At 40.5% G+C, this 23728-nt stretch overlaps 1 protein-coding gene and 1 long non-coding RNA gene across 11 annotated transcripts in view; one reads left to right on the forward strand and one right to left on the reverse strand.

Moving 5' to 3' along the window:
• Positions 1 to 2515, forward strand: part of LOC140910613 (uncharacterized) — a 44327-nt gene extending 41812 nt beyond the window's left edge. For all 3 annotated transcript variants that reach the window (XR_012158671.1, XR_012158669.1, XR_012158668.1), the window contains exon 5: positions 283 to 2515. This is a non-coding gene — a long non-coding RNA (uncharacterized lncRNA). The remainder of the gene's footprint in view (positions 1 to 282) is intronic.
• The window catches only part of EXOC1 (exocyst complex component 1), a 56774-nt gene extending 36395 nt beyond the window's left edge, over positions 1 to 20379 (reverse strand). For 2 of the 8 annotated variants that reach the window (XM_073341987.1, XM_073341985.1), the window contains exons 1-10: positions 20200 to 20378; positions 12502 to 12635; positions 11103 to 11233; positions 8119 to 8278; positions 7124 to 7144; positions 5155 to 5342; positions 3436 to 3663; positions 3136 to 3268; positions 2850 to 2959; positions 1731 to 1784 (exon numbers count right to left, since the gene is read on the reverse strand). In XM_073341987.1, coding sequence (XP_073198088.1) covers positions 1731 to 1784; positions 2850 to 2959; positions 3136 to 3268; positions 3436 to 3663; positions 5155 to 5342; positions 7124 to 7144; positions 8119 to 8278; positions 11103 to 11233; positions 12502 to 12625 — 1149 coding nt within the window. In that variant the 5' untranslated portion in view covers positions 12626 to 12635; positions 20200 to 20378. Of the gene's footprint in view, positions 1 to 1730; positions 1785 to 2849; positions 2960 to 3135; positions 3269 to 3435; positions 3664 to 5154; positions 5343 to 7123; positions 7145 to 8118; positions 8279 to 11102; positions 11234 to 12501; positions 12636 to 20199 lie in introns of all 8 variants that reach the window. The other 6 variants (XM_073341990.1, XM_073341988.1, XM_073341991.1 and 3 more) reach the window with 4 other exon arrangements.
• Between the last annotated feature and the right edge of the window lie 3349 nt (positions 20380 to 23728).

Raw genomic sequence — 23728 nt, forward strand, 5'->3', positions numbered from 1 at the left:
TGCATTTTTCTGTTTAAAATGTCAACAGATTTCTAGAATTTCTTGTATTAATCTTTTAAAATAAAAATATATGTGAATGCACTGGTACCTAAACTCTGTTTTTAAAATGAAACAAGCTGCATTATAGTTTCAAGGTTAAGATATCTAAGCTTAGATAAATCCATTGGAGTTTATTCTCTCTTTATCATGTCTAAATAAATCCAGCTGACAATATAAATTGATTGTATATATGAGCAGAAGACTGAACTGCTTCATGTTTTCACATTGCCTTTTCTGGTTTAGGACCGCTTCTTAATGAAACAAGAAAAGTGCTTACATGAGGAATTCAAATAAATCACGCAAGTAATTCTAAACAAAAAGTGCAACTCTCAACAAGATGTTAAAGACAAGAGAAAATGCGCCAGTTAGAGACGTTTTTCATATACATTTAAATGGGCAACCTCTGCACTGAATTCATCCAACTGCCCAGTAAGACAGTGTGCCATCTTATAAACCAATACCTTTGACACAACAGATGGGCCACTGTCCAACATGCTAAATTTAAAGTATAATTTGTTGTTGTTCCTGCTACATTGGAAGATGAGAATTTAAACAAGGGCATATTCCTTCCCAGTCCATCAGCTTTTCCTACTTGAACCTGTAGCGAAATCACTCAGATCTGCTGAATGGGTTTTGAATTTGCACCCTCACAATGTGGTCACTGAAGGATTAAGCAAAAGAAGAAACTGGACTTGTGTCAGCACTTATCCAGGCATAAAGATTAGAAATGTTTGCAAAGGTAACACAGAATATATGACTGGCTGAGTAAGTTTACTGTTTATTTATATGTCCTCCCTCTGAAGTTTCCTCCAGTATAAAAACAACAGTATGGTTTAGCTAAGTGATAGATCAGATGAACGCAACCAATATATTACGTGTAGTAAGTAGAGCTAACTCTCTCTAAACTTTTATAAAAAAGCACTATCAGGAGCATAAAATTAGAAAAGCAAGTTCTCAATAAATCTGCCTTTAAATGCACAACCATCCTCTTACTGCACTGTCCAGCAAATCCAACATTCCAGCTTCTCTAATAAGAACCATTTACATAGGACTTGAACACTATTGTCTCTACCTGTTCATTTAGACACATTGATAGATGAAGAAGTGGGATGCCACAGATTTGGGGTTTTTTTTAAATGTAAGGGAGGATAAAAAAATTAGAAAGAGCAGAAGCTAACAATGACAATTCCTAAGCAGATCCAGCAAGTTATTATTTTACAGAGTAGAGAAATACTTGCCATTATAGGGAGGACCTGCACTGCCAAATGCAATGTCATGTGCACATGGGATTATCCTGCATTACTCTATTTGGAAAAACTTCATTTTCTGCAATACCTAGAAAAACTACTAGTTAGCATCTCAGCCAGCTTTTTTTGTTTGGTGCTGTTTGTATTGGTTATGCACAAACATTTTCATTTTGTGGCAAATGTAATAATAGTTTTCTTCATGCAACTTGTCACTTCACTACCTTAGTTATGCCTCAGAGGCCATGTGAATGTTGTCTGTCCACTAACAGACACACAAAGCTTGAGTGCGGATACGAACATTGGAGGAGGAGCCCTTATACCCTGCAATCAGTAAAGGCAAGTTTCCTATTTATGAAGCCAAAGCTGCAACTACTAGTTAGATTTAGCAAGCTTTTAAAAACAAAATAAAATTAGAGAAGCTTGAATCAAACCTGATGTACTCACAGAAACCGAAAGATAGTAGGACCTGTTATAGAGCTGAAGAAGGGTCTGAGCAAACTAATTGGAGATAAAATACAGGAATAATTACAAAAAAAAAAAAAAAAAAAGTTGAAAATTGAAAGGTGCTAGAAAATCCCACAACCCCACACAGAAAACAAGTTCAGCACAATATGAATTTGAAATAATTTAAAACAACTATCAAAACCACAGCAAGACAATTCTACTTGCTGCAAGGTCCATACAAAAAAAACCCCACAGAATTGCAGAAGCAAGAGTTTTTTTAGTCTCCTCTGCTTGAAACCAGCCCTGTAAACACTTTAATCCAACACCTTCTAAAAGTCCTCAGTTCAAACCTCCTCCACCCATATTGTAAGATTTTAAAAAGTTACTTCACTTACGATTTTAGAACAATTCAACTACAGAACTGGGAGTATGCCACTTGCTCCACTACAAGAAATATCTAGATCAAAGTCCTACTAAATTGTGTAGGACTCATCCCTGCTACAAATACAATCATATCAGGCAGCCTATTTACCTTATGTCCAAATCCATGCTTATATCATAATTCCAATTTGTTGCATAGACTGAAATTCAGCCATGTTTTGTAACCAAGCTACATGAAGAACTGGAACAGTGGCATAACCATAGATTTGCAAATAGTCATAATACAATTTCCTTGATGCAATTATATCTGTAGTGGAGATGGGCCCTTCTGTGGTAGGGAAGGGTCCATCTTTTAATACTCAGTCTGGCTCTGACTATTGCTCTTTGTTGTTTTAGCTATCGAACTTTAAATAAATGACTATGGTTATATCACAAAACTGAACCTTAAGGTACATGTCAAATTTAATATAGATCATTTTGTGCAACAATGTATAGATGGTCATTTCTGTGGGGTCTAGTTGTTAGAAACCATTAGAAATCTCTCTACTTGAATGTAGTATTCTACACAATTAGACTATTGTAAATAAATGTGTCAAAGTCAGGTAAGTTATTATGTGGATCAGAAAATGTACTTGGATTTCAGTTAATCACATCAAACTTTATAATGGTTTGTTTTCAAAGTTTTCAAAAAGGCCATCTAGCTGCAAACATCCAGATTAAAGAAGCCAAGTAAGTTACCTGCTGAACGAACACATTGTTCAGATGACTGGCAAGTCTCCTTGCAAACTGTTCACGTAGGTCACTGAACCGCTGTTTTTGCTGTTTGACTGCATAAAGCATATCATGTCCTAAAAATCACAACAGAAAATATTTTAAGACTTATGGTTTTTTGTTAGGAGTGGAAGAAGCTACAGAGCAAGATTCCCTATGTGTGGAAAAACTATCCAAAAACCTGAAAGGAGAGGTACTACTGTAACAATGAGAGTATTACATTTTCCCTTATTTTATTTAATAAAAGCGTTACCTGGTCGAAGAGCTACATTCATACACTGCAAAAGGGCATCAGCTGCATTAGTGCAGGCTTCAATGCCTCGAGAAGACGCCAGATCCCCCTCCTGGAGGGCCTTTATGTGACCTTTTGCCAAATCCATATGATTCTAAAAGATAACATACAAGTACAGTATATAAGCAAAGCACTGGCTCAGAGTTTAGTTTCATGCTATTCTATTAGAAGAAGACAGCTATTATAAGACACTTCTAAAAATAAATAGTTACTTCCCAATACAAAAGGTTTCAGATTTCAGGCCATAATTAACATGCTTACAACTAGGAATTCTATCTCCGACAGCAGCTTCACATTATTCGTGTTGCTGAGATGAATTAGGTGGTTGCTTTCTGAGATCTGATCCATTTGCTCTTTTACACTCTGTAGCATTTCCTCATAACTGCTCAGCTTCAGCTCAATTTGATCTACTTCCTTCAGAGCCTCATCCAGCAGCGTCATCAGGATGTTCACTTGTTTCTCAGAGGCCATGATTGACTGGATGTTTGCCTGCAGAGCAAATAGTTTGTGAATAACAATTTTATACGTTTTTTTACTTGGCACCCTCATGACTATCAAATACTGTACCTCCCAAAATGTTAGGTTGTTCTGGCTCTCTCAATTTCAATTATGTTAAAATATTAAGATTTTAAGTATTACTGACCACAGAGTAGGTTCCTTAGGCCATGGCAGAGTGTGGAATCCTCTTCTTATGAAAAATCAGTAAGAATAAAGTTTTGTTCTAGTTTTCTCAGTATTCTAATATTAGTCTGCATGCAAAGGCTATAGTCACAGAATAGTTTTAACACTTTGGTCCCTGTGATTAATATTTTATGGTTTTGCCCTATGGAAAGCTGGAGTTAGGGAAACTGTTTAATTGGTAATACAACCATGTTTCTACATAAATCAACCCCATCCAGGAAAAAACAACTTGCAAGCGTAAGGCAAAAATATAGTTTAGATAGTTAAAAGCTGTCTGTTCTGCATTTTGGAATCACCGAGTCAGCCCCACTTTCATTAAGTTCACTGTGTGACAAAGCACTGGCAGTTTGTTTTGTTTTTTTTAAATAAGTTACTGTCTAAGATCAGTCAGTCCAATTCTGCAATACTGTTGCATTAATCCAAATCTCCTAGCTGACACTGCTTGTCACCCTATCCTAAGGTGAGTGGAATATTCTTTTAAAAGTTAACACCTCTGTTATTGTCTCAATTTATTTTATAGTGTTCTCATTGTATAGAGTGGACTCATCACAATTTGCTTATCTTTTTATTAGTCGATTTACATATTTCATAGTTGGTTTACTAAACATATATTTATGGATCACAACTTTCCTTCATTTGTTTTTTGGAAGAAGAAAACCTCTTCTAGAATGCCTTCTTTTTCCTTCTCTATTCTTCACCTGATGTCCATTCGGCTCATTTTAGAAGGCCTGGAAATGGCTTTAAAGTTCTTTAATTTAGGTACTAGTGAACATGCAATTCTTCTGTACAAAGATAGCAATATATGTATCCAGTTAACTGTAATATGCAAGATACTCTTTCTTTAGCCTCTACTTTAAAATGCACTGTACATGTTCAGACAAATATAAAATGTAATAAATGCACAAAGCAGAAGTCCATATATTAAGATTCCACGATTGTGTCTCTGTGTGTCACTCTGAAGCCAAGAATGTCTGTTGAATCAACATGATGAGATGGAAGCAGCTACAAGAATTGTTGAGAGCTCTTTTTGTTTAGAATATGAACAGGTTCAATTACCACTGGGATTCGTGGTCTCATACCATACAATTTAAGTTCTCAGCCATTTTTGGCCTATTTTAAAAACAAAAAAAACCACCACCACATTTTTTATGAATTACACCTGTGCAATAGCTCCAGCTTTCAGTTACTAGTTAAATTATACTGTCGTGGGCAAAAATGCACTAAACTGAATTTAACAAGGTATGCCAATTCATTATAACACTTAAAAAAAAAACAAAAAAAAAAACAAGAAATCCTTACCCCATCTAACACCTGCAGCTCTCTGGATAACTTTTCTGCAAAGGCTTCAGCGTTAGAAATGGCATATTCACAACCTTCCATCATTATTTCAATGTCCTGTTCCTCTCTTGCATTTAATTCTTGATACTCATCCACAGCTTCTTCATCTCCTCCTGTTACACTCTGATTTTCTCCACTTGGAACAGATTCTTATAAGGGGAAGGGGGGGAAAGCCACAATGAACTCATTTTTGTAATAAAAAAATACAGAAAAAAGTGCTACCATTTTAAATGGAGATAGATAATTCAACCTCCTTTAAACAAAAGTAATTAGATTAGACTTAAAGACAAGGCCGCATCAAATAGAGGAAAGGAAACACACACAATACAATACAATACAAAAACAAACAAGCATGCATGTGGGCTAAGCCCTATATTTACTTCAAAATCTTTTGTAGGGTATAACAGCCAAAGTTAAACCTTCACACCAAGAAAGTTTGGAGAATTTCAGTAACACATCACAAGACATTCCCAGTTCATTCCTACCCAATTCCACAAGCAAGCCAAGAAAGCCTCATGGTCACTGCTACTGAAGACTGCTCATACAGTTAGCAGACTCAGCCAGGATATTACCTATGTAGACTGCTAGGAGAAGATCACCAACTACAGATGATATCTCCACCTTTATACTAAAACAAATTAGTAGAATTGGAGGCCACTTATGAGTTCAAGAAGCAAGGGGACTTACTCTATTACCCACGACGGAAAGTTAGATAAAGGGTAGCAATTGGCAAGATAGTTAATGTCAAGAGATTGTTTCTTTGGCAGGGCCACATCCTACTTTCACAATCCTGAATAATAGGTCTCAAACCTCCCACACTGGCCTTTCCAGCCATTAGGTGCCAAGGTTCAGCTCACAGGTAGATGTAAACAATTTTCCGCAACACATCTCACTGAGTTAAATCCAGTGGAGCCCACAAAGGCAGTTTACTAATTCCAAAATGGTAGCCGCTAACACAAAACCAAATGAGCCCTAATTGGCTGATCTTTTTGAATGAGCAGGGAGAAAATGCACAGATGCGTCCAAATATTTTTCATTAATTTCATGATTTTTAAGCAAATCTCATAGTTTTGGAGCCTGAGTAATGATTTTTGAATGCATGCGGTTGGCAGTGCTGTTTATTGGTAATTACTTTAAATTGAAAGTGCTAACATTTGTCACTCTTGGTAGCAATAATGATTGGAAATTTGTAGAAATGCCGATAGAAAAATTATGACACCCAAATTCTAACTTGATATGCAGATTAATTAGCGCTGCATTAATCCTGAGTTTGAGAATACTTTATGAGCAAGGTTTTCTTTTACAAAATGCCTGAAGTTAAACACCTAAATAAGTGGCCTGATTTTCCAGGGTACTAAGCACCCAACAAATTCCACTGAAGTTGGTGAAAGATGCTGGGTTCTTAACACTGCCCTTCCACCACCCAAAAATCAAGCCACTTATTTAGTATTTAGGAGCCAAACCTTAGGCACTCATTTTTGTAAATCTTTCCCTCTGCCTCTAAAATATGCTAAGAGTAATTCACAGAAGAAAAAATTGTTCTATAAATAGAAACTGAATTCACTGAGTAAGAGTAAAATTGATGCTCAACAGAAATTTCCCCACAGGAACAGGAAACAATGAAGGAAATGAGGATTACACCTAAAGACATTGATTAAAATAATCCAAACAAATATTAGCTGAAATCTGCCACAGGTTTCAGTGTTCTTTTGCTGTCACAGTAGTAAGCTTATGGAAACAGTTTGAAGACAGTGATCAAAAAAGCATACAAGACATTAATATAGTCCCATACACCTTCTATCACACACCTGAAACTTGCTTTCTCTAGCAATTTGAAAAGATATTCAATGAATTATTTCAAGAGAACAAAAGCAACTTAATTACCAAAAAAATCATTACACAAAAGAATAAAGGAAAAGGTGTTACGCACCTTCTGCAACTTTAGGTAGTTCTGGAGAATAAAAAGGTGTGAAAAAAGCAGAGGAAAGGAAGCAAAGATTATTAGCTGGGCAGAGTATGAACATTGTGTGTGTTTTTTTAAATGGCAACAAGGTTGAATGTTACAACATCACAAGTTTTGAAAAATTTGAGTTCAACATTAAAAAAGTAGGTTCCCAAGGAGTTTTTCACCTGTAAATACCACTTGAGTCTAATGGCTTGAACTCAAGCATATCTACACAAGTCCTTTTAATTGTTTAATACGAGCATATGACTTTTGCCATTTCTGATTAAATCAATCCATGAAGTGCCATCATTTCACTGCAATTTATACCAGATTCTAGCCATCTAAATGTTTTAGCCTTTTACAGTTTTACTTATATTATGATGATACAGAATAAGTTTACCCTGTTACATCAAAGACTGCTCAAATAAAATGGATTAGTCACTACATGCAATTAAATCCTACAAAGGTATTCCAAGATTTATATAAAAAAAGAGTATTAGATTACCCTGGAATAATCCTAAACAAATGCAAAAAATGAAGTTTACACACATTTGTATAACATAGTAAGATTTATACAACTGCACAAAGTTCTCCTCCTCTTAGATTTACTATGTAAAACCTTATACATTATCTTTATTGTTTTAGGGAGTTAGTGAATATTTCAATATTCACAAATTATTCTGTGTCTCCAGCATACAGACTGTTTCATTTGTAGAAAATGTCTTGTTCTATTTGTTAGAATAGTGAACCTGCTTTCCCCACAATACATACTTGTTCATTTGAAGCTACCTTTACCAATAGTGTAGTAAATGTGGAGAGATATAGTTCCTAGTATTTAAGTCGACCAATTGAATTAGTTAGTATTCCAAAACCAGACCTTGCATTTGCTTTTTATACACTTTAGTGAATATCTTTTACCACGATGGTGTAAAATGGTAAGTTTTGTTTGTTTTAAAATAAACACCATTATTGAATGTTACCTTCCAAAAGCTGGGCACTAACATTTATGAAGTCAATTTTCTTTCTAAGATATCTCTGGTTCAGTTTCCAGATACATGAAATGAAAGTGTTCTTTTCTGCTGTGCTGCTGGCAACCCATTTGTACACTTTGTCGAAATGCAAGTCAAATTCAGGATTTTCCTGCAAAAGACAAGAGAAAACTCATCAGGCTCAATTGGTTTTTCAAATAGTGGAATTACAGTTTCTAGTTTTTAAAAAAGTGGTCTGATGGTGGGACAGATGGAAGCTTTACTGCTGTCAATTAGTGGGTGTTGTGCTGAGATAGCAGACATACAAGTGTACTTTGATCATGGAGAGGCTCAGGGACTTCAGGTAAATATTCCAATATATATACATTCTAAAATATACTGTATGGTGGGAAAAGCATAATTCAAACCTTGAGGTAAAGAGATTACAGATTTGCATGAAGAACAAAACCATTTTCTTGAACTAGATCTGGTGACATTCTCACAGGATATGAAGACTCCTGTGACAGATCTTGGAGATTCATTTACCAGTACTATTTGCCCAACATGGTGCAACCAAAATGACCTACGCCTTGTCCTGTCTTATCTTTCTGACCACCAGAAGCAGCAATGGAACCAACAGGAAGGCATACAGTTGATCTTTGCCCCAATACAATCGGAACGCATCTGTTACTGCATCTTGAGCAGAACTATGGACTTTTTCTGCATTTTAGAGCTTTGTAGTTGCTCCCATCACTGTAGGATTTGAGCACTGGTGGATAGAGAACCAATGAGCTGCATTTATAAAATATTGCAAGATAGGGTTTTAGTTTTTGATGTAATAAGTCACTTACAAAAAGTAAACAATTTCAATTTTATTATTACATTTATCTTGTTGCACCCACCAATGAGAACGCTGCCTTGATTACACTGGATTAAAAGCTTCCTTTCATTAGCCACTTATATATCCAGCATCAACTGTACTGAACATAGCCTGATTTAAACTCCATAGTCTAAGCACTTTAGAATACCTACCTTTCCTCCAGTGAAAGTTTCACATCCTCTTAACGCTATACATTCTTGCAAATTAGACTAGCATTTACTGCGACACATTACTTGTATTGCTGCTAATGTTTCTCCTACAAGCAATTGGCACATGAAACTGGACATGATGGGAAATGAAATCTTCATTAGGACTATTTCCCACAAAGCACTATAAAAGAATCTCAGTTGCCTCGTCAGTATCAGCTGCTAAGTGTGATGATTAATGATACATTATAAAAAGTGTGCACGCATACACAATTTTATGGGTGGTGTGCATTATAGATGATGTGCGATGTGAAAGGCAAGGGTCCTGTGAAAAAAATAGTGTGTGATCCTGTAATTAAAACTATTGTAATAATGCATTCTCACAAGGGAGCTGAATTAAATTAAAGGTGCACAGGCAATGTTAATTCTGGCTTTTCTTAACTTTTGAGTGCTTGACTTTGCAACCATAGTTTTTATAAGCTATTTATAAATAGCTTAAAAATAGGACATACATAGAGAACGCACACACTTCAGAGACATATTAGCTTCCACGGAGTAAAGTCACTTGCTCTGAAAGTAAAGCCTTGATAGAAACAATACTTTTAGAGGAACCCTGACCCATAAGGAAGTTATTTCCCTAAATTAAATGTAGATTTTCTTTTTAATTGTACTCTTCTTAAAAGTTACAACCAACGTGTGTGTTAAACATATATTACAGGAGTAATAAAGTTAAGTGTATTCACCCTACTCTTGATGGAAATCTTCTACAAGCCGGTAAACCTAAATAACTTTTTTGATTATTCATATATAATGCCAATAGGCAGAACATTAAAGGGAAGAAAGAACGAGTAACGTGTGGGCTGGTCTACACTACCACTTCAGTCGATGTAATTTACGTCGCTCAGGGGTGTGAAAAAAGACAACCCTTGAGCGACGGAAGTTACGTTGACTTAAGCGCTGTCCACACCGGCACTACGTTGGCAGGAGGCATTCTCCCATCAACATAGCTTCCGCCTTTTGCAGAGGTGGAGTAATTATGCCAACGGAAGAGCGCTGTCCTGTCAGCAGAGCGCATCTTCACCAGACGCACCACAGCGGTGCAGCTGTGCCAATGTAGTGCTCTAATGTAGACCTGCCCTGCGTTTTGTCCCCACCACTCCCATCTCCCGTTACACACCAAGTTCTGAGGTATGAAATACTTAACAAAAAGAAGGAAAAGTTACCTTCTACAGAACAGAGATGATTTTCCAGGGCCAAAACCAAGTTACTGTTGTGGGCATGCATAATCTAGGATTTATGAAGAGGCAAAATACCTCAGGGCCATATACTTTTCAACAGATGGGTTAATGTTCTCATTTCTTGGGGATGGTTTACAAAAATGTATCTTATTACCATGTACATTTGTTTTAGACAGCTCTATCTAGGTTCTTATATATTGCTCATCACCACGGTTTCAAAGTGCCTTCTGGTACAAGCATTACTTAAAATCTAGCATGAATTATATATCAGCAGTAATGCTTTCATTCTACAAAGGTAGTCCATTTCAAGGGGACCTGAATTTGGAGGAGTAAAGATTTTATACAGCACTCAAACTGGGGAAAACAAGTAGTATTCTCTCACAAGTTCTTGCACACAAGCCAAGCTCTATCTACCTGAGATGTCTCTGACAGACTATGTAGAATAGATATTGAGAATACTATCACATGGCTCTTCTGGCTCCTCAGGCTTAGCTCCCCCTCACTGGAGTTCAGATTTGGGCAAGGCAGATTAGGGCACACGCAAAATGGACAGATGGCTGCCGTCCCAGTTCCCAACCCTCATGTGACGTTAGAATCTAAACTTTGTGTAGCTCACAGTTAAGAAGTTAACTTGGACTCGACAGAGCTCTGAATGAAAAACTTTTAAAGTCTCTATATAGTTAGAGAGACACATTCTAAACACAGGTCACACAAGCGTGAATAAATACATACTTTAACAGCATCTTTGGCATCAACAACAGCAAGATCTCGAAGTGCCCATGCTGTCTGTCTTTTGTAGAAATCGCCCTTATCAGATTTCTTCACCTTGACCACATTTACTTGCACTGGACGTTCTGTTGTCACTGTTAAGTACAGAATTACTTTCAGCAAAGAGTAGGGGCTATTTTAACCAGTAGTAATGTCAACTTCTTGTCTACATTTGCATCTGTGATTCTGAACAGATTTTCCCCTTCAGACAGTTAGCTTAAAGTCTCTATGTGTTGTAAAGGGATCCCTTCAGACACAGGCATGTCTCACTGCATAACTTCTAAAATCAGCTACAGTGCGATGTAGGCATTTGTTTTCTTATAGTAGCCCTAAAATAAAGTGATGAGTTTAAAGAGCAAAGCTGCATCTATAATGTAAAACAGAACCAAGGACTGACACAACCAAAATTAACCCCCCCACAAATATGGGCCTGACATAATATATTATTATTAATTATTAATTTGTATTATCATAGCACCTATGAGCCCCAGTTATGGACCAGGACCTCATTGCACTATGTGCTCTACAAACACAGACCAAAAAGATAGTCCCTGCCCTAAAGAGCTTACAACATAGGTAGCCCAATCAGTATCCACGGTTACATTATCGCAGGATTGGGGTGGAACAGTTAAAAAATAAATAAATCACTGAAGAATCAGGTTTGAATATAAAATTGCCCTCTCTGGTTAGGGTTATTATATGGTGGGGTTGGTTTGGTTTTTGTTTGCAAGGGTTCTGGGTTAGGCCAAATTGACACTAATTTGCCAGAAGCTTCTACTACTTGGAAGGCCTGCAACTAAACTCAGATACAAAGGACCAAAAGTATAAAGCACAACAAGATAGCACTCACATTTCCCCGGAGCTCCCTGCCCCAGCTTCTAATCAGTACACCCCAGCCCCTCTCCCTTCCCTTTGAAAGTAACCAGCATTATTTAAGGTGTTGAGCCTAAACAGCTATGCTGAACTTAAATCATTCCCAGCCAGTAATGCTATTCTTACCTGCCTCTAAACTAGGGATTTAGGGAATTAAATCCTAAACCCTCAGGTCACTTGCTGGCTTGACAAGCTCTCCTTCTAAGAAGATGCCTGGAGCAGGGTCCAGCAGGGCTTTAATACTAAAGCTTTTTTTGTTATGAAAACATGACTAATTTATTTTCACACTAAACCCTAACTGATTCCATCCATTTATAATAAATGGATGTACATGTTCTCTATACAGGAAAGGAACAGGCTGAGCATGAAAAGCAGTTGCCACTTAAAGAAATTAAATATAACTATTCATTTTACTTTATACTTAAAGTGAAAAATACTCAAAGACAATGAAAAGAAATACTTTGCTGTCTCTCTCAATCAACATGCATACCTGTGGCACACAAAAAGCAGTTTCTCTTCTTTTTGCCTGCTTTGCACACATTCACAATGCTCAATAAACGTTCATCATTTGGAGTGAAAATATCCCTCTGTAAGGCATGCTTGATTGCAGTCATTTTCTCCCAGCTGAAAAACAGGTTTAAAAAAGTCATTCCGAGTACAAGATAACGTTCAAGCACATTTATGAACTGGTTAAATACTGAGAACAGCAGTTATTTTCTTGATAGTAACTGTGGTTCTTCAAGAGGTTGTCATCTATGTGGATCCCCTGTGTGTGTGCAAGTGCCTCATCAGAATCTTTGAACAGTGCTGCCCACTGAGCCATGTCTGCACTATGCATGTCCCTGTGCCCCCACCTACCAAGGGCTTAAAGGCAGAGCTGCCTCAACTGTCCCTCAGTTCCCTCACTAATTCAGAATCCCAGGTACAGTGGGTGCCAAAAAAAGTGGGGATGGAGGATGACTCATTAGATCCATATGAATGAAAAGATCTCAAAGAACAGTAGCCATTATAAAAGGCAAGTAACCATTCTCTCTTTGAGTATTTATCTTGAAAGTAATAAACAGTGCCCCATTTGAAAGGTGAGATTGAAGAGATTCCTAACTACTACTAAACAGTGACTGTAAATATACCCCTACCACATTTGGCATCTTATCTTACAGCCAGGTCAAGGGCATAGGATTTAACAAAAGGGGATTACTCCACATAGTCCTGCTGATCTCAGATATGGGGAATATTTCTAAAGCCTCTGATCTTTGATTGCTGGTACACCTCTCCCTACAAACACATGATTGAAATACACTGCATAATACATTTAGGTATTCTCTTGGAAAAAATGGCCTGCCCTTTTGAAATGCTACTTATGGCAGCAGAATGTCTGTCTAAAGGGCTTTGTTCTATCAAAACATAACAAGTCCCTTGAAACTTCCAAAGTGTGGACTTTTTTTTTTTTCCATGGAGAAGAATGAGATTTTGGAAAGAAAAAAAGAGATTAATAGATTATTCCTAAAATTGTGTCAGATTTGGGATGAGGTCTCAACACCACCTTATCTCTGTGAAACATTGTGTGAGGGTTAGTGATGACAGCTTGTTAGTTTGCTGAGCCTTCTAGAGAATAAAATGGTGTAAAGAATTGAGAGAGGCTCAAAGAGGGGGCTCCATGAGTTTGTAAGGAAAATAAAGTAACCCCTTTAAAAACCTGGATACAATGGAGAGAAAACTATGTTTGAATCAGCTATGTGTGGGGTAGGCACGCCAAATGCACTGCAAGGTATACCTTAATGGAATTAAATGCAGAATATAATCAAGGATTATAGATATAGAGACCTTCAATGTGTCAAGGTTGCACTTAGCTGCCCAAACTGAAAATCTTTTCTATTTAGAGAAATAAGTTTTCCTCATGGAGAGCTTCCTGCTTTTCAGTAGGATTTCTTGAACTTGTAGCAAACTGTCAGTAGCATTCAACCAGCCAACATCCAGTCTGTCAGATGCAACAATTTTGGTTCCGGGTGAAGTATCTGACCTTGGGTTTGAGATACTAGTCTGGAGGTGCTATTAGAGACTAAATAGAGATCCCAAGGAGATCTGGTAAACAGAATTATCTTAACCAATATGGAGCTATCAGGATCAGCATGGCTGCATCCTCTCTGATTTGCCATACTGGCCTGGGTATCAGGGCAAACGGCAGAAATCCATACAAGACCTTGATGCCATGGTACAAAGAAGGATCCTGGGCTCATGCCTCCCTTGGACAAGCCTAGACAGTGCATGTTCTCTTTTGTGGCAAACAGGTATATAATGGGACTTCCCCCACTGGTGAAATACTTGATATGATAGTGGAGCTCTTCAGAGACCACATATGGTTGGTAACAGATTGTCTACTTAGAAAGTCTGCTTGATAGTTGCTGACACCTGGAAGATGCAGAGCAGCTAAGGGTTATCCCATTTTGTCAGTACCACATTCATAACTTGATTGCCTCCTGGCAAAGGAGTAATCAATAGGCAACTCCTTGATTTTTAACACATCTGTAATGTATTACATAGTCTGAAACCCTACATGGTGAAATTCTTTGGAACAGGTAGGAATGCTATGCAAGTTTGATTGCTCATAATTCTAGAAGGTTTATATGTTTATTCACGTCCTTTTGGGACCAAATTCCTTGTATTTAAAAAGTGATCAATGTCTTTGTAGGACATCAATTCCCTTTAAGGAATTACGTTTGTTTTATCGATTGTTCGAAAAGGGACAACTTCAACCGAGTACCCCTGGATTTTCTTCTCCTGGTCCAAAGAGAACGGCACACTGAGCAGTGGGTGTGATACCCAGCTGTCACCAAGACAAAAACAGCGGCAGCTAAGACAACATGTAAGCAGACCGAGTTTGTTCAGGATGGGCATACTTTGAAGTCCATGGGCTTTGAATCTCCATTTTAGGCTTGAAGCACTGGCGGAAAGAACAAGGCAAAAACAGATTTAAAAAAAATTTTTTTTGAGGGGGGAATAAAATAAAATTAAAAAGGGAAGTTGTTGGTAATTAACACCAGCTAACTGTAAGAGAGAGAATTCTGTTAAGGGTTAGTGTGTGGTCACTGCTTGTTCCATCTTGCTGCCACAGGTGGTACATGGAACTGAGGGAGGGTTTCAGCCACTCTGCCCTGTACGATCTCAGATGATGGGGCATGAGGGCATACACAGTGCAGGCCTGGCTCAAGGTACATCCCTTTTCAAAAATTCCAATTTTGCACACATGAGATGCATGCACACTTAGATAAGGATCCACAAGGATACCTACTCAAAGAATAGACATTTTACTTTTCTGTCTAATTCTCCTGACCAAGGAAAGGACTTTAGTTTCCCAGTGACCAGAGAAACCAGAGATATACCCATTTGAAACAATTTTTAATGGTTCAACTCACATTACCGTGAGGGAGCATATGGGTGAGTGGAAGAAGAATTATGATAAAAACCTTTATATAATATATATGTAGCCATTCTGTACTATTAAACATCTTACTGCTGAAAACAAGTTTGCTTCTCATTAATTTCTTTATTTTAAAACCACACAAATACTAATAGCATTTATTGTTGAATGTTCAAGGAGACCAGCATATTGCTTTTGTTGGTGATGCCACTAGACAATTGAGTAGTGTATTAAAAGAAAAACAGTATTTTTACTTCCAGTGCTTGTTATGGGCTTTGACCCAGAATTCAAATGATCCCAGAATAGATAGATATTCTTTCAAATAGCTCATCGGAGTCTTTGAACCGGTCCAACCAGACGTCTCATATCAAACAGGATGTTGCTTTTGGACCTCAGCGAGAGTTTAAGTTAGTGCCTAATGCCAAACTGAAGGTAATCTTCATTATAGTCCCAGCCACTGCCTTCACTCCAAAATTCAGCCTGCACTCTACCACATTTATGCAGTGCACCTTGATATTATATGATGTTTATAGAGGTCAATTAAATGCTGGATATCTTCATGGTACTGCAAGATGTGAGTTCCCCTTCAAGAATAAAATATCCCATCAGATACTTTGTGAAACACCTAAAAACAAATTCCTGCATTTAGAGAGAATTTGAAAAACTAACTGTTGTGCCTGAGGAGAGGAGCTGTGAACCAGCCATTATATGCCTTGAAGATTGATTGCCTGGAACCTGACTCAGTATTCAATGGGAAGCCACTGTAGACAGCAGAGTAAAGATACGATATTCATTCTACTTGACCTCTCTGTAATTTTTGATGTAGTTCACTATGAAGTGTGGTTAATCCAACATAGCTAAAGGAGACAATGCAGCACCGCAATGTCGACAACGTTACTCCTCTTTACATCCCACCCCTGGCTCCCCCTCCTCTAGCATACCCAACAAATGGCTCATTTCTACTTTCAAGCCCCTTCACAGTCAATCTTCACCCTGTCTGTCTTTCATTTGCTATCAATGCTCACCTCCAATTGGCCCATGATGCCAGCTGGCCTCCATAACTCATTTGTTAAGTTTTCAAATAAGCACCTTTGTGCTTTCTCGCATAACTCCCCGTCATGCTTAGGAAGAGCTCACCATAAACATTCACAAAGCTACCCCATTATCTTCCTTCAAATCCCTCCTCAGAACTCTCCCTTGCTGTGATGCCTACAAAAAAAAAACCCCAACAACCCTTGACAACAGGGTGCTTGTGTGTTGTAACCACCGCTTATGACCAATATTGTCTCCTTGTACTCCATCTGTCTACATCCATATGTTGTCTCATCTTGTATTTAGACTGTAAGCTCCTTGGGCCAAGGATTGTCTTTTTGTACTGTGTTTGCACAGCACCTAGCACAATGGGGTCCTCGTCCATGACTCGGACTGATAGGGGTCAATAATAATCATTCCTCTCTAATGGCATGTAGTGTACCATTACTAATGGTAATTAGTAACCATTAATGGCATGTAGTGTACCAATCAGCAACTGTTTCTCTTCCATAATCATCTTGCCTAAAAAGTCTTCTTAGGAGCTGCCCTTCTTCTCTCCTCCAATATGTATGTGAGATCACATCAATGTCTAGCAAGATGCTATAGACTCCACTGCTAACACAACCCAGATTAAATCCAGCTCTACATTGTCGTTTTCCTCAGACGCAACCAATGCTACCAGAAGGATGCCTACACATGCTCCTGAATAAAAGAAAGATGACAAACTCAACTCAAACAAAACCAAAGTAACACTGATCAGAAGAGGGGAACTGCTTTGAAGGAATAACAGAGTGTGGCCCTGGCCCTGCCCCTGCTTTCTTTACTTCAAGTGGTGCAAAATCTTGAGTCCTGCTAGACTCTTCACTAAATCTAGATTCCCAGTGGCAAAATAATCTACATTCATCAAGCTAAGAAATGGGAGCCTTTCCTTCTGGACAAGGATTTGACTACAAGAATCCACATGTTTAATCACCTCCAGAATGATTACTCCTGGGGGAATTCTGCATCACTGCATGTGTGCAGAATTCACATCCCCTGCAGATTTCTTTACTTCCCTGCAGAAAAATGACTTCTGATTGGGAAGCCTTAAGAGTGGTCATGTGCCCCTCCCCAGCAGCACAGGCAGATCAGTTTGGGTGCCTGGAGAAGCCAGTAGAGACATAAATCACCGCCAGGGAGGTTGGGCAGTCATGTGTGTGACAGAGAAAGACACACTGTCCCTCTTACACACACTCGGCATGGAGGGGCAAGGCTTTGGGTTGTTTTTGAGGAGGTAGGCATGGGGCAGTCTTGGTCCTCTCAGGCAGAGCAGAATGTAGCAGCCTGTCTATTTAGTGACTTATTCTTAGTGAACTGTTCCTGTTATCTTTGTGAATCCCGCAGGGGTATAAAACAGGTGTAAAAGTTTTAAGGCTCCTTTACATTGCCAGAATGGGGTAAAGGAGTCTTATTTTAAAGGACAGTATGGCTTATAAATGCTTATGGTATTTTAGTGATTAGACTAAATTTTTGGACTGAAAACATTTCCTACCAAAATATGCTCCATGAACTGTTTGCTACTGACTTTTCTGGAGATGGTCAGTAGCCAATTTAAATTGTGAGTTTGATTCCTCAGCCCTCACTTGCTCTTCAGTTGCCTAAGATGTAAGTAACACTGAGCATATGATTGCATATATTTGTTGACTAATAACTAGAAATAAAGGGTCAAATTACTATTAGACTATTAGTAATAGCTACATTACTATTAGACAAAGGAGGTTTGGGGATTTCCTCCAATGCTCCCCACTCCCATTCTCCATCCATTGGACAGTAATATAAATAACCAAAATAACTGACATCAGCACGATTATATTGTGTTATTATTACAAATAAAATATGCAGATTTTTTAATTTTTTTGGAGCAGAATTCCCCCAGAAGTAAATTATTAATGCCACTCTGTATCTGGGGCTAGAAGTGGAAGTAACAGACTCTCCAACTTGTGCAGAATGTCATAGCCTCTTTCTCTTCAGTCAGATAGGCGAGTGGTGAGCACATCAACTCTGTGCACCAATCTTTCCACAGGCTTTACAGTCCACCCTCTAGTACCAGTTCAAGGCCTTGGTCCCAATCTTCAAAGACGTCAGTGGGCCAGGAGGACCCAGCTACATCAGAGATCTCATCTCCATATATATACCAACAAGACAGACGTGCTTTTCTGAGACAGTGCATCTGACAAAGCCTAAAATGAAGTATGAGAGAACTGTAGATAAAGCTTTTTTGGCTCAGTAACAAGCTTTGAGAGGAGCTAGGAATATAGGACTCCCGAGGCATTGAATCCAGTTCTCTGCTATCACAGGCAACCCCATCATATACTCCCATTCATAAATTTATCAAGCTCCATCATAAAACTAGTTAGGCTGTTTGCCCCCATTACTCCTATTGGGAGGCTGTTCCAGAACCTCACTCCTCTAATGGTTAGAAACTTTATTCTACTTTCCAAACTAAATTTATCCATGGCCAGGTTATACCTATATGTCCTTGCTCCATCATGGTCCCTTAGCTTAAATAGCTCTTCTCCTACCTGATATCTCCCCAGATATATTTAGACAGAACTGTCATATCCCCACTCAGCCTTCATTTTGCTACATTAAACAAGCCAAGCTTTTTTAATCTCCTCTCATAAGATTCTTCTGAAACTGAGACCAATCCAGAGTCTGAAAAAGCCAGTTTCCATTCAGAGCCTCCCTATGACGAAAAGGGGAAGAGCAGATGACATCCTACTTGTCTTCATGTAATCACCTCACAGATCTAATTTACCTGCGAAGCACTTCGATATCACAACAACAAAAACTACAAGGAAAACCTTCAATAAGCAGAGAGTGTGCCAGGCAAGTCTATTTACTGAGCCCTGCCAGTATGCACACACTAGAAGAAACAGACCCTGCCCTGAGAAAGTTACAAATAGCCTATTGAACTGGAATGCCTTCCAAGGAACAAGGAATCTCTTCTGCGATATATGCAAAAGAGTGTATGCAACGTATAATTAACAGCCTGGCTTTTAACTTATGCCCTGCCATGACAACGACATATGCTGAACTCCCACAGCGAATGTCCTGTAGCTGGCACTGCCCTATCCCAGCGCAGACCGAGTCCCCTCCCGAGACTGCAACACGAGTAGTAACGTCCTGCCTCCCGTTAACTGGGAAATCCACTCACAGAAACACGGACAACAGTAAATCCGGTCCACTTAAGACAGACAGAACCACGTCAGGTAGGCTGCGAGCCCCGGGCCCCGCTGGCTTTACCACCATTTCCTTACATCGTTTTCCCTTGTTGGTGTGGGAGGGTGCGAGGCGGACTGCGCAGAGCGCTGTCAGACTGGCCCGGCGGGGACCGCGGCCTCAACCCCCGCGCGGTGTCAGGGGACACCTGTTACAGCCGCGACGCGCCCGCAGGCAGCGCCGGCCTCTGCTCGCGGGGCGCGGCCGGGATCAGTGCCCGTCACCGCCGTGACTGCACGGGTCGCGGGGGACGAAACGCCGCTGGTGGCCGGGCGCCTGGCGGTCAGGGAGAGCGGAGCCCTGGCGCGGTCACTACACCGGGGCCGCCCCCCAGACCAGAGAGACGGGCGCGGCGCCGCCGCGGCGGGGACCGGGCACTGACACACGGGGCGGGGGCTGTTCGGAGCTACAGCCGCAGGGGGCGGTGCTGCCCGGTCTCTGCGCGGAGCGGGGTTACCGGGGCCAACTCCCCCTTACCGCGGGGCCCGGGCAAGCGTGCGCAAAGACAGGGGCGTGTCTCCTCCTTAGGGCGCAGCGGCTCCGCCTCCGGCCCATTTAACGCCGCCGCCGCTCGCAAAGACCCGGCCGCTGCCGCGCAACAGGGAACCGCGGCGGCTTCCTCTTCCTGTCACGTGACGAGGGCGGCCCGGAAACACCGCAGACTACTGAGGGAGGCTCTCGCTGAACAGGGCGACGCCTCTCGGCGGGCCGGAGCAACCGCCCAATCACTGCTGTCCTCGCTGGCTCGGCAAGGAAGTGGGGAGGGCGATGGAGCGAGCAAATAGGAGCCCAGGCAGGCGGCAGGGGGCGTGGCTCCTCTTGGGTCACCGTGGGGGCGGGGAATGAAGGGGAAGGGTGGCACGGCTGATCTGGGACTGTGGGAGGCAGCGGGAGAGGTCCTGAGTCCGGCGTGGGGAGGGGGAACTAAACTAGGGCAACAGGATCACCAGGCCCGAGCCAGGCCCCCAGGGCACCTGTCAGCAGCACCATTGCCTTTTACAGAATTTATATGTTAAAAATTAACTTTCTAGCCCTTTTGCTGACTAGAAGCCCTTTGGCAGGTGATACTGGAGTATACTGGATACCACTGAGCCTGACACCATCATCACCCTAAGAACGGAGAACTGCCCCCTTCATCTCACCGGTGGGTTAACTCTGAGTCATAATGGCAAGTGAAATATTATAAACAAAAGTAATTTTCCCTCTGTTGATATTCACCCCTTCTTGTCAACTGTTGAGAATAGGCTACTTCCACCTTAATTGAATTGGCCTTCCTAACACTGACCCCAACCCCCACCCCCTTGGTAAGGCAACTTCCATCTTTTCATGTGCTGTAATATGTATACTCCTTACTGTATTTTTCACTCCATGCATCTAATGAAGTGGGTTTTAGCCCAAGAAAGCTTATGCCCAAATAAATGTGTTAGTCTCTAAGGTGCCACAAGAACTCCTCATTGTTTTTGCAGATACAGACTAATACGGTTACCACTGTCATTAAATCTGTCATTATTAACCTTGTTCTTTATGACAGGTTTCAGAGTAACAGCCATGTTAGTCTGTATTCGCAAAAAGAAAAGGAGTACTTGTGGCACCTTAGAGACTAACCAATTTATTAGAGCATAAGCTTTCGTGAGCTACAGCTCACTTCATCAGATGAAGCTCACGAAAGCTTATGCTCTAATAAATTGGTTAGTCTCTAAGGTGCCACAAGTACTCCTTTTCTTGTTCTTTATGCAGCACTATCAGTGTAGTAGCTGCTTTACCTGCAAATATGAAGACAAAGTCCCTGCCCCAAAGAGTTTGCAACCAAGCAGACAAGAGAGAGATGTAATGTAGGATGCAACAAAAGCAAAGTTGATTGCATATTGAAGTGTATGATGTTTGTGTATCATCAGCTGGCTTCATGACAGGGACAGCTAAGAGCTTTTATGCTGGACACTTAAGTAAAACATCCAGCTAAGCTGGTATTGTAAGTGAAATTTGGGAGTACGACAAGGCTTGAGTATCACTTCTCTAACACTCTCTTGGTGAAGGTTTCCTCAGAAGCAAGGTGAAAGTTTGAACAACTAAGCTTAAATACAATTGTTAAATGGTGAAATGTAAAACTAAACAACACAGAGTGGTTAAAAACAGCAGTATCTGATCAACTCTGGATCCTTTTCCACTGATCTACAGCCACTGACCTTTTGGCACAGTTTTAAGTGCAGCATGTACTACTTCTGCCACTTCTTTTAAAACGAATTAGTCTGTGCTGTTATAAAATAGTGTTAAGTAAGTTGCATGTGAAAGACATATTGCACAACTTCTCTGTAGAGTTGCTCTGAAAATTGGGTTACTACAATCCTTATAATGTACAGAGGGACATAGGTTTTTAACTTGAAAATTGCCACGAAACACAAAGTAAATAATGCACTTCTATCATTTTTCACATAAGGATCTCAAATCACTTTATAGCCCCACAACCCCAGTTTCAGATAGGCAAGGGGCACAAGGTTCACATTACACATAACGGAAAAGCAGATTATCATGTGGGGTTGAAAGCAGAAGTTATTTAACAGTACTTTGCAACTCTACACAACAGTTCAGGATAAGAAGCGAAGAAGTCCATATCCCATTAAAACTGCAAGGGAATTACCTGATTTGGAATTTGTTCAGTACTTCAGAATTAAAACCCCCTTGTTTGCAAAGAATACCATAGAAACTTTAACCATAAGTGTTCAGGACTTTGGCTTTACGTCTAATCAGAAAGCATCTTCAGCAGCTCAGAGTCCTCTAGCATCAGTACTAATTCAGGGGGAAATGTGATACAGAATCACTCACACCTGCAACACCTAGGATTTGGATTTTGTCCCTTCAAAGACAGACTCAACGCAAGCATGTATAGCTAATTAGATCTGATAGGATCACAGTAATACAATGAAAAATTATGTCCAAATTAGGGATATAAATAACATATAAAAACAGTAACCGTGTAACGGTTAAACGTTTACCTGGGAAACTAGGAGTGTGGAGGGGTATAGAGGGGTGTTATGTTTTAGGTGGGGCTCCGCTGCTGTTGCCACGCCCAGAGATCCCTGCTGCTGCCCCCGCATCTGGGGCCCTGCCGCCGCCCAACATACCAGCATGCCCAGGGTCCCGGCAGCCGGGACGGACCCCAGCCAGGGGCTGGCAGCCCAGAGGGACCCCGGGCGTGCTGGGATGCCGGGCGGCAGCAGGGTGGCAGCCGGGACCCCAGCCATGGAGCTGATAGCCAGGCCAGACCCCGGCAGCCGGGACCCCATCTGGGACGGACCCAGGTGCACTGGGATGCAGGGCAGCAGCCAGGACCTCGGGCGTGGGGCTGGCAGCCCAGAGGAATCCTGGGCAAGCGGGGCGGCAGCCGGGACCCTGGGCAGAGTTTAACCATAAACAGAAACTGATAAGCATCAAGCTTATCAGTTAACTGGTTAAACCCTTACATCCTTAGTCCAAATTCTGCCTCAGACTTTTGTATACAACTCCTATCACCTTTGATGAGGTGATTGCAGTTTGGTCTGTACTGTGAGTGAGCATCTCTTTGTGGTCAATAAACCTCATTCATATTTAGCATTGGTTGCATAAATTCTCATAGAATCATAAAAATATAGGGCTGGAAGGGACCTCAAGAGGTCATTAAGTCCAGCCCCCTGCACTGAGGCAGGGCCACATAAACCTAAAACATCCCTGACAGGTGTTTGTCCAGCCTGTTCTTAAAAACCTCCAGTGACAGGGGATTCCACAACCTCCCCTGGAAGCTTCCACAACCTTCCCTCTCTGGAAGCTTAATCCAGAGTTTAACTACCCTGAGAGTGAGAGTTAGAAAATTTTTCCTTATATCTAACTTGAGTCTCCCTTGCTGCAGATTAAGCCCATTATTTCTTGTCCTACCTCCAGTGGAAACTGAATCATATTCTCATAGCTCTGCAAGTCTCTCATTCATGAAGAGCTGAGATATGACTGAAATTCTTCCAAGTTACTGGCAGTGAAT

The sequence above is a fragment of the Lepidochelys kempii genome, chromosome 4 (assembly GCF_965140265.1).
Source record: "Lepidochelys kempii isolate rLepKem1 chromosome 4, rLepKem1.hap2, whole genome shotgun sequence".
NCBI classification, from domain to species: Eukaryota; Metazoa; Chordata; order Testudines; family Cheloniidae; genus Lepidochelys; species Lepidochelys kempii.